General features: G+C 44.4%; 1 protein-coding gene across 1 annotated transcript in view; it reads left to right on the top strand.

Moving 5' to 3' along the window:
- The window catches only part of SPMAP2L (sperm microtubule associated protein 2 like), a 32,355-nt gene extending 21,203 nt beyond the window's left edge, over window positions 1-11,152 (top strand). The window contains exons 6-9 of the mRNA XM_067557261.1: window positions 1,671-1,791; window positions 6,239-6,370; window positions 8,916-9,091; window positions 10,830-11,152. Coding sequence (XP_067413362.1) covers window positions 1,671-1,791; window positions 6,239-6,370; window positions 8,916-9,091; window positions 10,830-10,944 — 544 coding nt within the window. The 3' untranslated portion in view covers window positions 10,945-11,152. The remainder of the gene's footprint in view (window positions 1-1,670; window positions 1,792-6,238; window positions 6,371-8,915; window positions 9,092-10,829) is intronic.
- The last annotated feature ends 4,233 nt before the right edge of the window (window positions 11,153-15,385 follow it).

Below are 15,385 nucleotides of genomic sequence, written 5' to 3'. Positions count from 1 at the left end.
CCCAGCTGCAGCGAAAACAGCAAAGAGGAAGAAGGAGGAGGAAAATGAGGTGAATCCATGAAAGAAGAGAGGAAGGGGAGACGAGATGGTGGCCTGGCTGCGGGGCTGGGTGCAGGGAGGGAAAGATAAAAAGGAAAGAAGAAAGGAAACTGCCCAACTTCCTCTGCGGCAGTAGGGAAACAAATTAGGCCTCAGGCTTGGTTATAACTCTTGTGGGGAGACACCAATTCTGCTGTGATGGCCCCATTATAAAGATCTGGGTTAGAGAGAAACCATCAGAAATGGTTCACCTGATCATAAGAATTCTCTGCTCTGGGTCTATTTAGTGGAAGCAGGTGAGGGCCGTATGCAGAATTCTAAAGAGCTTCCCCTGCCAGGTGCAGTACTGAATGGCTTCCCTGTTTTCACTGCGGAGAGATGGGCTAATAACCAGCCTGCATGTTGTTTGCAGTGTCGAAAAAGGAAGACCCTCTTTATGGTGTCTCCAGAGAGAAGCAAAGGCAGAATGTGCTAGGGAAACAGACAATCAAAAGCAGAAGGAAACTTACTCGCAACTGTCCATCACACAAAGTGTGGGGCACCCGACCAGACACTGCGTGTGCCTTTAAACTGGGAGCTGGAGGAGTTAGGTGAAGGTTATTGAGATTTGGGCACCTAACTCCTTGGGCCCCTTGGACAGTCTCAGCCTTAATGTCTCGAAAGTGCATGATGTGCTACTGCAGGTCTATTTAGAACACCCATATTCCTTATTTTCAGCTGCCGCTTTTTGCCTCTTCACCAAGTCAAAATGCTTTCCTGGTCCCTCTCCCCATTTTGTTGAAAAATGTTCCCAACCTTAGACCTGAAACATAAGACTGGGGATGGACACTGTCGCTGGAGGGCAGGGATAGGATTCAGAGTGATCTAGACAAATTGGAGGACTGGGACAAAAGAAATCCGATGAGGTTCAACAAGGACAAGTGCAGAGTCCTGTACTCAGGATGGAAGAATCCCATGCGCAGCTACAGACTAGGGACCGACAGGCTAGGCAGCAGTTCTGCAGAAAACGACATGGGGGTTACAGTGGACAAAAAGTTGGATATGAGTCAACAGTTGTGCCCTTATTGTTGAGAAAGCTAAGAGCACATTGGGTTGCATTAATAGGAGCATTGCCAGCAGATCGAGGGAAGTGATTATTCCCCTCTATTTGGCAGTGGTTAAGCCACATCTGGAGTATTGTGTCCAGTTTTGGGCCCCCCACTACAGGAAGTGTGTGAAAAAATTGGGCTGGCTGCAGGGAGTCAAGCCAGCCACCCCTTAGCAGGGCTCTGCGGCTAGGTCCTCTCTCTGCCCCCCCCACCTCCGGTTCAGTCAGGGCTGGTGTGGAGTGGGGGCTCCACATTCAGATCATTGCTTAGCAGGGTGATGGCTCCCTCAAGCACACATCTACTCCAGATATTTTCATGCACTTCCTAAGTGACAGTAACTCTGTGGCTTTGGTTTTCTTTACACCAGGAGTTAAATGAAAACCAGTTTTAGGGCAGGTTGTTACAGCACCATCACCATAATCTTTGTAGACAAACCATTGAAATAATTCTGCAGCAAAGTGGCTAGTTTGATTGAAGTAAACAAACCAATACTGAGAATGCCCGGAAGCTGTATCTATGTTACATGTTTGTGTTTGCCTCTAGGCCTCGTAGCTGTCCAGAGTGGCCTGTGCCAACAGCTGCGCTCACCTGTGAGGCTTCCCAGCGGGTTCTACAGCTTGCACGTCCGAAATCTGTGCATCCACACTTTATCCTAGACAGACAGGTGATGGTGATGATCAGCCAAACTGGGAAAGGGGGACCATCACTCTCCTGTGTCAGCTTTCAGCAGCAAATTCACTTTGGTTGCTGCAGCCCAAATTTAGCCATGGAATGTACACTGTGGCCTCTTCACTATAGAAACTGCTGGATGGTTCTGCCAGTTCAGGAGACCGGGCACAAGCTGCTTGATATGCTTTTTAATTACTAGGTTAAGAAAGTTGTGCCAAATCTACCATGGCTGCTCAGCCTTGCTAGCTTGCACCATTTTTAAAGTGTCTTTTTCTTATCATGTAGTGGTGACTTAAATGGTAGCCCTTTTACAGAATATCTTTTTTTGGTTGCTTTGGTTGGTTGATACAGGTAATAGTGTTGACAGAATATACGGAGACTTCTGTATGGCTTTTGACTTGGTACTGCACGATATTTTGATTAAAAAACCCTAAAATGATATAAAATGAACATGGCACACATCGAACAGATTAAAACTGGCTAATGGATGGGTCTTTAAACAGTAACTGTGAGCGGGGAATTGTCATCGAGTGGTTCTGTTTCCAGTGGGGCCCTGCAGGGATTGGTTCCAGGCCCTACTTTTTAAAACATTTTTTACAATGGCTTGGAAGAAAACAAAATTATCACTGTTAGTTTGCAGATGACACAAAAATTGGGGGAGTGGTAAATAATGAAGAGGATAGATCACTGATACAGATTGATCTAGAATGCTTGGTAAACTGGGCACAACCAAGCAAGATGCATTTTAATACTAAATGTCAATGTGTACATCTGAGAACCAAGAATGTAGGCTATACTGACAGGATGGGGGACTTTATCCTGGGAATCTGGGACTCCAAAAAATGATTTGGGGGTGGCAATCACTGAACAGGAGCTCCCAATGTGACTCTGTGCCTCTCCCCCCAAATCCCTCTCCCCCCCCCCCCCCAAAAAAAAAAAAAAAAGGTGATCCTGAGATGCATAAACAGGGGAATCTTGACTAGGAGTAGAGAGATTATTTCACCTCTGAATTTAGCACTGGTGTGAACACTGTTGGATACTGTATCCAGTTTTGGTGCCCACAATTTAAGAAGGATGTAGATAAATTGAAGAGGGACATTATAACATGATCCAATAGCTGGAAGTTGAAGCTAGACAAATTCAGACTGTAAATAAGGCATACATTTTTAACAGTGAGAGTAATTAACCATTGGAACAATTTACCAAGGTTTGTGGTGGATTTGCCATTGCTGGCCGTTTTTCCATCAAGATCGGATGTTTTTCGAAAAGCTCTGCTTCAGGAATTCTTTGGGGCAGTCTCTGGCCTGTGCTATACGGGGGGCCAGACTCGATGATCACAATCGTCCTTTCTGGTCTTAGAATCTATGAATCTGCATGTTCTCTTTGTGTTCCAGCCACTCCAAAATACATTTGATGGAGGATTGAAAAGAGACTAGTCTAAGCAGCCAAAAATAGCAAACAAGTGGAAATAATGCTCTTGGCTACAGTGCATGATAAAGTGGGTTGAGAATATGGAAAGAGCTGATTGGCTGATGAGAATTCCGACCCCTGTTGTTGCTAGATAATGCAAACCACATTTGGAATGTATTAGTCATATTCACATCAAACGCATTTACTCACCTGTACAAAGACAGCAGAAAGGGTCAGGAACCATAGTTCCCTCTCGTTTGACGCTATTGTACAGGAAACCTAAATTGAGAGTGACCTCTAAAATCTCTCTTCCTTGGCTGGTTGTTCTCCGGCATGGCATGAGAGGGTTCAGTCAGGATCTCAGCTAATGTGAGTCATATTCATTCATGTATATAATAGGGAACCAAAACTCCTTACCCTGCAGGAATCCCTGGGTGAGGTTCTGTGACCTGTGGTATGCAGGATGTCAGACTAGGTGACCATAGTGGTTTTGTCTGGCCCCAGTTATGAACAGTGCAAAAAAGAGAATTAAAAATCCCATTCCAGTACATAAAATACTCTCACCTTTGGGGATGCAATTAAAGAGACCATCCTTTTTGTGTGTGTCTTTTTTAATGGGACATGAATATCTATAGTTAACAAATAAATGTTATGACTCAGTCAGGAAGGAGAATTAGAAAATTGCTCTGTTGTGGGAAATATTACTGTCACAGTTCAGGGCAAGTGCACCTGTATGCTCCCTCCGTAGTCTGCCAATGGTATCCACTCTGGACTGATGTCTCCTCAACAGCATCCTGTGTCTTTCTCCCCCATGACTGGAGGTCTTCTAGGCTGCACTGTTCCCTCCTACACTGTGATATTCCCAGCAAGCCAGACCACTTAACAGCTCAGTGTCTGCGCTTTGCTTTCTCTTTGGAGGCTCTGAACAAGTAATTACCCACTGTTATGAGTTACCGCACAGCTCCGGCTCAGAAAGCACAGTTTTTCCAACAGGTGAAAGCATTATAGAGAAAGAGTTCCAGAGGGGTAGCTGTTAGTCTGTATACAGCAAAAACAATGAGAGTTCTGTAGCACTTTAAAGACTAACAAAACATTATAGAGAAACGTATTAATAACAGCAAAAGGACCTGCATCCATTCTCAAAAACTGAGTAGTGGTTACCCCAGCTCCATCTTCAGGCTCTGGGAGGCGTCAGGCCTTCAAAACCCACCACTAGGTTTTTCCCACAGTTACAAGTTTATAACTATTGTGGAATCAGAGCCTGAGCAATTGAGCAGGGGGCTCGGGGGGGAGAGCAGACTGACCGTGTCATGCCAGGTAGCTCTACCTTCCAGGGAGACCTGCCAGCCTCCTTTCCTCCAGTCCCACAGAACTCATTTCAAACCAGGGGCACGAGGGACGAGTCTTGACCTCAGACCTTCTGTTCTCTCCTTTGCCACAATGCTCAGCCCGTTCCCTTACAGCCCCAGATTGGCAGAGATGTGACCCAGCAGCATGCACAGCGATGGGGTGGGAGCAGCGATCACAGCTAGAGCAGAACGGGCAGCCTGCCTGGAGAAGTGAAGAAAAGGGTTTGGTGCTGAGGGCGAAGGGCAGGACAAGAGTGTAGGAGCCAGCGGAAGAGTAGCACAGGGCTATGGGGGGTTCATGATCAAAAGTCTGTGAGGGTCCCAGAAAGTAACACAGTCGAGCAGCTGGTGGGTCATAAAGGTCCTGGTGCTGTGGTGGAGGGGAGAGGTGAAGGGCTGATGTCAGGACATGTACCTCGTACACCTGGTGAGAAATGGCTTTATTGTACTGGGATCCCATTGGGCCTGCTGCTGCACTTTTCCCACTCCCAGTAGATTCTGTCTGCAGGCCTGCAGACTAAGCCATTCCATGCTATCTATAATGTGCTAGATGTTTTATTTCCCCCGCTTTCTTCTCTTGCCTTACAGTTTGCCTTTGAGTGCCTGGAGTTTCCCTGGAGGTTTTCCAATAAGCACGCTGGCTGGCTAGAGCATACACACGAACACACACACACTTTGGAAAGATTTCCCCTTTTCTCTCTTCGTTTATAATCCCTGCATTCGTCTCCCGTGGCTGCTACTTTATCCACCCTTGAGCACAGCATTGTGCACGCGTCACTGTAAATATTTTATAAGGTCCTTCTTTTCCATTGCCTGCGGCTCCACCACACGCGTAGCGGTAGTTCCATGATGTCCTGATCCCGTCTATTGTTTCCTCCCAAAAAAGACCAACACCCAAAAGTTCCAAACAAAATTCGGCTGGTGTTGGTTTGCGGAATCATGGTGGCATTTCCAGAAGTGATTGGGGAACCCAGGTCCTGTTGATTTCAATGGGATTTGTGCTCCCAAACCACTTAGGCACCTTTGAAACTCCCACCCTAAGAGAAGCTTTTTAAAAGCTTCATTCCTAGCATTTCAATGAAGCTTTTTGCCTTGCTGACTAGGGCTACAGCTCCACTGACGGCGGCAAAGTCGCCACCGTCAGATCGATTTCTCTGGATCGATTGAGCGGTCAGTGAAGACCCGCTCAGTCGATCCAGAAATTGACGTATTAAGACCACCTTCACAAGTGGCATAGTGCTGTGTCGACGGGAACGTGGTTCCTGTCAGCGCAGTGCAGTGAAGATGGCATGCAGAAGAGGAGCAGAGAAGTTGACGGGATTTACGCAAGTTTTTTACGTAGCTTGTGTAACTCTGGTCAACTGCCACCGAATCTCCGAGGTAAGTGTAGACAGGGCCTAAGTCTGACTTCGTTACTGGTATGTGTTCACGGATCAAACTTGGGCACCTAAAATTAGAAATTAAAAATGGCCTGATTTTCAGTCCCTGGTTTTTAAGCTGCCTAAATTAAAAATGGCCTGATTTTCAGACAGCTTCCACTGATGTCAATGAGAACTGTGCATATTCAGCTCCGCTGAAAATCAAACTATTTTATTCAAGTGCCTAAAGTGGGATACCTGCCTTTGTTAATATTGGTTTCTAAGAGCTAACAGACCTGTGCATTGGTTTATTTGCCCTCTATAGGTTGAAACACAAATTACAGATGCTGTAAGGATGGCCAACGCTCCTCCAAGAACACAATGTCTTGCCCAGCCGAAGATTAAGAAGAATTCTTTGTGCTATGACCAGGGAAGTCCTGAGTCTCCGATCCGACCGGTAAGGCAATATGGTGTGGCGGACCTTCCTGTCTACTTACAGGGTGCTATCATCCCTGCTTAGATTACACAGCAGACAAAGCTTATGCATTTAGCGTGTACAAAAAAACTTCACAACCCAAGATTCTCCGCTGTGCATGGGTCGGGCTGGATCCAGTGTGGGAGCTGGCGCAGGAATGCACCCTCAGTCTGGCATGGGGCCCCTTTGTGCATGGCCCCCGGTGCTCTAGTACCATGGAGATGTGCAAGGTGTGAACACACGGCAGGCAGATAGGTGGAAGGTGGGTACGTAGGAGATGGACAGGCTGGTGGAGGACAGGGACTGGAAGATCCATCACTGCACAGATCCGCTCGTTTGTCGCCACGCATCAGGGCCCAGAGAAGCTGCTCTAGGCATTAAGCTGAAATAGCTGCTGCAGACCAGGACTGGAGCCTGGGACAAGGATTCTTCCTCCCACACATGTGTTTGCCCAGCACCTGACCCGGCTTTCAAACTGGCACTTTGCTTTGGATTTGCTGCAGTAGAGAAAGGAGCAAGTGTTGCAGAAGCACAGATCCATTTGAAGCTGTGTGCAGTTTATGAGCAGAAGGAGATCTGGTGGCTAAGATGAAGAGCGCGCCATGCAGGGCAGCAAAGGTGATGGATGGAAGGAAAATGCTTTGGCCATAGGATAGACTGACAAGCTGAGATGATCCAGTCCAGTGCTTCCCAACGCTTTTGGCTCGAGGGCCACAGATATCATTGTTGCAACCTTGAAGGGCCACCAGTCTCCTCCAGCAGCCTCCCCCCATTGCAGCCAGATGGAAGGAGTTCAGCGTGGAGGTTGCCTCTCTCCTACCTGTTCTCCAGTCCCCCTGGCTGCAGCAGGGAAACCGCACGTCCTGTAGCTCCATGCGCTCCACCTGGGTACCTAAGCAGTGGCTCCCTTCTGCAGCCGGGGGGATGGAGGATCAGTGCTCCCCTCCCTCTGGCCCCAGCAGGGACCCCAGCACCTAGGGACTCAGGCAAAGTGCTTTGCTGGGTTCCCTGCTACAGTCAGCGGGATGGGAGCCCCGGGCCACTTTGAAAGCCCCCAAGGGCCATGGGTTGGGAACCACTGATCTAGTCTCATTGGAGAGTGGAGACGTGACTGCAGGATCTCAGCTAGCTGAGGGTTGCTAGAGAGCGAAGTCTGAGTCTGTGCAATGGACCAGAACAAAGGGGCAGTGTCGGGAGTTGAGGGAATTCCTCTCTTTCATTTCCCCTCCACAGCTGGCTCTTTTCCTTCAGTATGTCTGAAATCCATCCTTTCCCCTCCATCCCAACCACTAAACCCAGGTCCCTGGGCTTGATCCTCCTTTGCCAAGGCTCCTTAGCCCCTTTTGTCTTGTTTTTAGTATTACAGCGGCGCCCACAGGTGTCAGGCCTTGTTGTGCTGGGCACTGCACACACAGGGAGAGAACTTACACTCTAAGTGGACAGGGGAGGGAGGAGAAACTGAGGCACAGAGATGGGAGGTGACTTTCCCAAGGTCACACCGCATGTCAGTAGCAGCTCCAGGAATAGATCCCACGTCACCTGACTCCCAGGCCTATTCACAAGGCAAAGCTGCCTCCCTCATTTTCTCTTGTCTCCTTCCGTCCCTCTAGTCCTCTTTCTTTAGTTATCTAACTTAGCTCTTTGGACCGAGAGCCCCATTTCTCGCCTCACCGTGTGCACCTGTGTCTCTGTCTCCAGACATGACCCCTCTAGTGACCCCATGCTGTGACATGGAATTGGCGGTGGGAGAGGCAGCTAGGAGAGGTGGATTCCCAGCTGGGTTGGGGAAGCAGAGTAGCTTTGATATTCAGACTTCAGCCCTGTGGGGGGAGAAGGGAAGGGGTCTCTCCTGTGGGTGTCTTGCGTCTTCACTCTGCCACCTCTGCTGAGTGTGTGTGTGTGAGGACGCAACTGGAAGGGTCAGTGCAGAGCTGTGGTCTGCAGTGCCTTCAATATGCTGATGCTTCCAGCATTGTAACGGGGGCCACCTTGCCCCGGCCAGAGAGTACGATGGTGCATTGCTCTCTGTGACTGGGTAGGAGCTGAGACTGAGCCTGTGATGGTGGGTTGGGGGAAGCAGGTGCAGGGTTTAGCAAAGACTGTGTCAGCCCCTCTGATTGAGGGCTGGGTGTATCATTTGTCACTGGGTGTATACCTTAGTAGGCGTGTTAGACTCCCAGCTGCTCCCATAGGATCAAATAACAGTGTCTGGGCAGGAGGCTCCAGGCTTTTCTCTTGGAGGTAGACTTTGCTACTGTCATCCATGCCTTGGTCATCTCTAGGTTGCTATGGCTCTGCATTGGGCTCCCCCTTAAATCCTTCTGGGCACAGAATTGTTTGTGAAGAGCATTTGCGAAGTTGCGTGTCCCGACAGGAGAGCATGTCACGGGGCTGCCCTGCAGCTTTCTAACACTCCGCCCAGCACTTGGCAGGCTGAATAGCAGGGCAGAATGCCTGTTCGGCTTCAATCTCCAAGATGTGCTTTCACGACAGAAGTTGAGGGGAGCTCTTGTGGTTCCTCTCACAGGTATCCAGGTCTGCCCAGCAAGCAGTTGCAAGTCCTCGGACACTAGAGTTGGCTAAAACAAAAAAGGTGTCTTCTGAGTATCTCCCTGCCCGTGATACTGAATGGCCGGTGACAAGGGCAGCTAAGCATGCAGTAGCTACACCTAGGATTGAAAAACTGTCCCAGCCTTGCAAAAGGTACGTGCTCACCAAAGGGGGCTTGCTAAAAGGAGAGGTGAAAGGTTGCTCAGATGTGCAGAGAGAGCTTTGCTTTGTCATTGTTCCTGTGTCTCACCAGTTGGTTCTATGACCATTTCATACAAAATGTGGACATGTATTAAGCTAAGTTCTTTCTTGTAGAAATCCAAAAACTAGTTGTGCTGTTAAATCTGGCATTCCACCCCAAAAGTGTTAGGTATTGGAAGAAGTGACTCATGAATCGGCATTGAACTGTATATATAGTTTGAAAAGTGCTTTGAAATGTTTTGAGATGGAAGAGCTGAGAGAACTACTCTGAATTCCTGAATTTAGCACATTAGTTAATAAATACGATAAGAAAAGTAGGCTGACGTATCACACAATGCACTTTGTTCATTTATGTTGTCAAACTGTCACACTGTCTGGAGTGGAGGGCCTCTCTCAGGACAGACTGTCAGAAAATAGGACAGACACACCAAACGGGTGGTGTGTTCTATTACTAGATTTCATCAAGCCAGTGATAAATGTGAACTCCTGATCACTAGACCAGTCTTACCATGGAGTCACAGACAGTTCCCTTAGACTCTCCCATCTATCTTGCCACCCAGACAAACTGAACTTTGTGATAAAAGATTATATAAATCAAAAATCACATCACATTAGGTTACTCCCGAACCCAAAGGACAGTCACTTACCCCAAATCACTCTGGATCTTATACCAAAAACAACACTGGTAGCCAATTCTCTTGTAAACTAATTAAGGGTTTATTAGCTAAAAAAAAGAAATGAGAGTTATTGAAAGGTTAAAGCGGGTAAAATACGTTAACAGGTGAGTCAAAGTTTATAAGTCCAAATGTTAGCAGAGATGTAGTAATCTGCTAGTCTCCAAAAGTCTTTCAGGGTTACCCAGGATAACTCTGGGAATCTCTGTCCACTCACACAGTATTTCCATCCTGTTGGAATCCAAACAGTCCAGAGATGAATGAATGAATCCATATTTAGAGCTTTTCCACACAGAAAGCAATCTGATCAGTGTCTCTACTCCTCCATGACCCCTTGCTTTGAAATGAGCATTTCCTGTTACAGCCATTAAGCCCTTCATTAGCATTTCCAAGGTTCCATTTGATGAGTTTAGTCACAGGGATATACCAGTGTAAAAAGTAATGTAGTAGCAAACAACAGTTCTTTGTTGGTTTTCATGAAGTTTTAACACCTGACTACAATCTTACATTAACACACCTTTGATCTAAGGTTATTTAGTTAAAGAGTATACATAATGTAGAAGTAATGTAATAGCAAACTACAGGATACAGGCAGATGAAAACAATACAGTCAACATCTCCTTTGATATTCACATACAAGTGAATTGTCTTGAGAATCTGGCATGCGCTGGAGCCTGGCCTGTCAGCGTCACAGCCTTAATTATCTGTGGCAATATATCACTACATACTAGGAAATGTTCTGTGATATATTTTGCAAAAATAATGAAATCTTAGTAACATGGGCCCTCCCAATGACATGTGTTATTAAATCTTGGCTGAGAGATGAGGAGAATTCACCAGTAATTTGTACAGACTATAACGGGTGCAGTTTGAAGTTCTCCTGAAACCATAAACTCTTAGTGTTAGTAGCTATAGATTCAGAACTACGGTTCCAGTTGTTGAAAGTGAGGGAGTCTTCAGAAATCACTGTGCCACAGTTCAAACTCCTAACCTGTTCTCTGTTTTCTCTGTTTCAGGCCCACTGCAAACCTTGCTCAATTTGATCCAGATGCATTTTTAGTAAAGGAGTCTGCTAAGAAGGCAGTTTGCTCCAGCAGGATTCAACAGCTAGCGCACCCTATTGAGCGCTGAACCTATTTATCAGATGCTTCTAACTCCACCCTTAGGTTCATTAAATCCTTAGAAGATTCACGTCTGCAGTCCTATCCCCAATGTGTTTGATTATATGTTGTACGTAGACTGTAGGCTTGGGGGACTTGGAATAAACAAGAGCTGAGAGACCTAGGGAAATACCCTCCAGTGATTCAACTGCTGCTGCTTTTAAATATGTTGGGTCTCTATCCAAGTTCTCAAATAAAAATGTGTGCATAAATGAAAAAACCTCAGAGTATCTTTGCATTATTAGGGCTGGACCCATACTCTGATTCCTTTGCTTCTCAGTGGCTCCTGATGAGAGAACTTCTTCAATGAGTGCCATAGCCCATCCAACCCCCAATTTTTCCTACTTACTTTGTGTTTAATTTGGCCCCTTCTCCCCACAGCTTGCCCATATAGAACATGTTTTAGTTTTATCTTCCTGGGTAGATCCAGAACCACCATCTCATTTGCAAAGGCATGTCTTTCACTTCACTGGGATGCAGATACAACCCAGTGCAGAAACCCTTTCTCATGTTTTTCATAAGCAATTTCCATTCGCGGTTAGAGCTGGGTGAATTTTTTTTGGCAAATAGTTTATTCACAAAAAAAGTGTAATTTCAGCTTGTCAAACTATTTGTGAATTTGGGTCAAATTCAATTAATAGTTTTAGCTGGAAAAAAATGCTGAAAATGTTGATATGAAACATTTTGACTTTTTGTTTCAAAATGGTGTTTTGTTTAAAAATTTAGCTAGATTTAACTAAATCCCCCCCCGCACCAGAAAAAACACCCCAAAATGAAATGAAACATTCTGTTTTGAGTTAAACTAAATGTTTTGTTTGGTCTGAAACAAAAAATAATTAAAAAAAAATTCTTTTAGGGTGAGAAAAACTGAAAAATTGTCATTTTGGGTTGATCTGAAACAAAATATTTTTCTGATTTTTTTTCAGTTTGGCCCTCTGAGCTGAAAAATCAGTTATTCACCCAGCTCTATTCACCATGCTTTTCTTGAAACAGTTAAATAAAACTTAGGATGTATTTATACTTGGGTTACTTTGTAAATGAAGAATATTATTCATATATTGCTACTGTAACAGATGGAAGGGATGCACATATGCTCATATGTAATCTGTTCTTTGCTTTATGGACTCAAACTCCTGCATGGAATGTCACAAATCTGTATCCTCCGCCTGAGTACTGTGTTCTGTCTTTGGATTTCTGAGTTAGATGGTTAATCACTGGAGTTGGGGGACATTTTTCTGCTCAAACATTTTGTGTCCCAAAAAAATGCCAATTCAGTGGCACCAAAACATTTTGTGAATTTGTGTTGGTTTTGTCTTGTGGTTTTGATTGAACAAAACCCTAAAAAAAATCAAAAACAATCAAAAAGTTTAGTTTAGATTTTTTTAAATGAAATGTTTCGGTTTTGGTTTTAAATGACTTTTTGTTTAAAAATTTTGTTTAGTTTACTTAAAAGCCAGTAAAAACGTTTAAAAACAGTCAAAATCAAATGAAATGTTTTGATTTTAGTGAAATAAAATTTCATTCAATCCCAAATGACTTTTTTTTACTTTTCAATTTACTGAAAATTTTTTTAAAATTAATTTTTATTCAACCTGAAATGAACATTTTGTTTAATTCTTTGAACTAGCCAGCTAACTGAAAATTCCGTTATTCACACAGCTCTGTTAGTAACTGTGCACCTGAAGAATATCTCTTGGGCAAAATCCTGTTCAGTTACACAGCTGTAAAGAATCAAAGGAATAACTCTGGATATTCAGCAGGATAAGAGAGCAGAATTTAGCCCTACATCTGTTTTTTCTACCATGCATAAAGAATAACTTCCTTGGATGAAATATGAGAGTGATTTATCATTGCTGGCTTTTTTTTGTTTTGTTTGTTTTTTTGTTTTTGTTTTTAAATATTATTATGTCATTAGATTAGAACAAATCATAGACTAACTCTGGGGCAAGGCTGGACTGGCCAGAAACCAGGACTGAAATCATACTTTCACATGAGATGAAGGGGTATTTGGCTGTTAAGACTCAGGGTCAACAGTTCTTAGGAGATCTGTGCAACACCGAATTCACTTGGCCTCAGCTTTCAGTAAAAACTCTATTAAAGTGTTTGCTGAAGTTCACAAACCTTTCCAATGAAGCTGGGCTGAACTACATGTTGGCATCAGAAGTAAAGATGGGAAGGGACTGAAAAATCCAAATTGGGGGTGGATTTTAAACATCCTAAAGTCCAGGGGTGCTTGGGCTCAGGGTTTTGGATGGGCCCATTATAGAAAGAGATGCTAGCCATAAAATTTGATTTGGGTTTGGATTCCAGCACATGCACCCACCCCCCTCTAAGTTCTGGAGCGTGTGTGGATCTGGCATTTTGGTTTGGGCCCATCTTTAATCCATATGAGTTGGTGAGTTGGTGTGGGTCAGATGTGACACATGAGTATGCTGATGGAGTTTCGCTTTGAGATTTTGGTGTCTAACCTGAAACCCAGAGCTCTCAGGATGGGATGAAGGTCAATTCACCCAGACTGAGAGCAGAGCAATTCCGAGGAGCGCTAGCCAGCTCTCATGTGAAGTCCGCTTGCCAGCTGGCTTGCAGAAGAATCTGCGAGGGGTGAGGGGCTGGGTGAAGGACTTTGTCTGTAGCTAGATTCAATGCTAGAGCAGCATGATTATTTCTGTATGTGCCGGTTTCTTCAAAGATAGTGTTTTTCTCAGACTCTGGATGGTACAGGGAGCAGAAGGGGGACTCCCTTATGAGAAAGGAAAGAAAAACAGAGCTCTGTGTTTGTGCAGGGCTGGCTGTTTCACTGGATGTCAACAACTGGTTTTAAAATGAAGGGTTGTGGGAAAGCCAGTAGATGTGGAGGCGCATATGTTTCGAGCAGAGACATCCCTTAGGAATGCAATTATTAAAGGGGATACTTGAGATTCTAGGAAAGAGGATAGGAAAGAAGCTGGTAAAGTCCAGGTAGAAGCTAATGAGTAACAGTGAAATGTAATAGAGTCCTGTTTAAATACAGCACAAGGAAAGCAAGTGCTTATATACAAATATTAGAAGTCTAAATACTCAGATGGGTGAACTAGAGTGCCTGGCAGGAAATGAGGATATTGATATAAGGGGCATCACAGGAACTTAATGATGCTAATCAGTAGGATATGGTAATATCAGGGTACAAAAATCTACAGGAATGACAGAGTAGGTTGCGCTGGTGGGGGAGGGGTGCTATATGTGGAAGAAAACAGAGAGTCCAATAAAGTGAAAATCTTAAATGCCCCCTTAGAATCTGTATGGATAGACAATCCATGCTTGAACAATAAAAATACGGCAGTAGGAATAGACTGCCAACCATCTGACTGGGATGGTGACAGTGACTGTGAAATGCTCAGGGAATTAGAGAGGCTACAAAGGCAGAAAATCCAACAATAATGGGGGAATTTCAACTATCCTTGTGTTGATTGGGTACATGTCACCTCAGGACGGGATGCAGAGATAAAAATACTAGACACCATAAACGATGGCTTCTTGGAGCAGCCTGTCCTGGAACCCACAAGGGACAGGGCAAGTCTTGATTTATTCCTATATGGAGCACAGGATCTAGTTCAAGACGTGAATATAGCTGAACTGGTTGGTAATAGCGACTATAACGTAATTAAATTTAACATCCTTATACAGGGGAAAAAATGCCAAAGGAGCCTGCCACTGTTGCATTTAACTTCAAAAAAGGGAAATACACAAAAATGAGGAAGTTAATTAAAAGGAACAGTCACAAGGGAGAAATGCTTGCAAACTGCATGGAGACTATTTAAAGAATACCATAGAGGCGCAAATAAAATGTGTAATTGAAATACAAAAAAAAAAACGTAAGAAAGAAAGAATGAGCAAGCGAGCAAGCAAGCCACCATAGCTAAAAAGCAGAGGAAAAGAGGTGTTTAGAGACAAAAAGACATTGTTCAGAAACTGGAAGGCAATTCTCCTGAGGAAAATAGCAAGGAGTATAAAATCTTGCAAGTCAAGTGTAAAAGTAAAGTAAAGTAGGCCAAGAAAGAATTTGAAGAGCAACTAGTTAAGAACACAAAAACTAACAGCAATTTTTTTAACGTACAGCTAGTGTTCTGTGTTTTCAGTTTTTACCGATTTTCACTGATAAATAATTTATTTTTTTTTATTAAAGGAGTTTGGTTTTTACTGAGTTACACCTGTTTATCAATCCACTCAATATTTTGTTTTAGGTACTTATTTTTGTTAAACACTAACACTTTATGTGATTGTTGTGTCTTATAGCTCTGAGAATGAAGCAGTTCCGCAGTGTAAAAGACAGAAAACACACACGGTGGAGGCCAGAAAATCAAACAACGTTAATATCACGCTATGATTGGCTCACAAAGAGATCTGCCTGCCCATTTCTTTGCATCCGTTTAGTG

This window comes from Emydura macquarii, unplaced genomic scaffold (genome assembly GCF_026122565.2).
Source record: "Emydura macquarii macquarii isolate MOO-44397 ecotype Brisbane River unplaced genomic scaffold, CSIRO-AGI_Emac_v2 contig_1790, whole genome shotgun sequence".
In the NCBI taxonomy this organism is placed as follows: Eukaryota; Metazoa; Chordata; order Testudines; family Chelidae; genus Emydura; species Emydura macquarii.
This window is presented reverse-complemented; position numbering and strand designations above follow the sequence as displayed.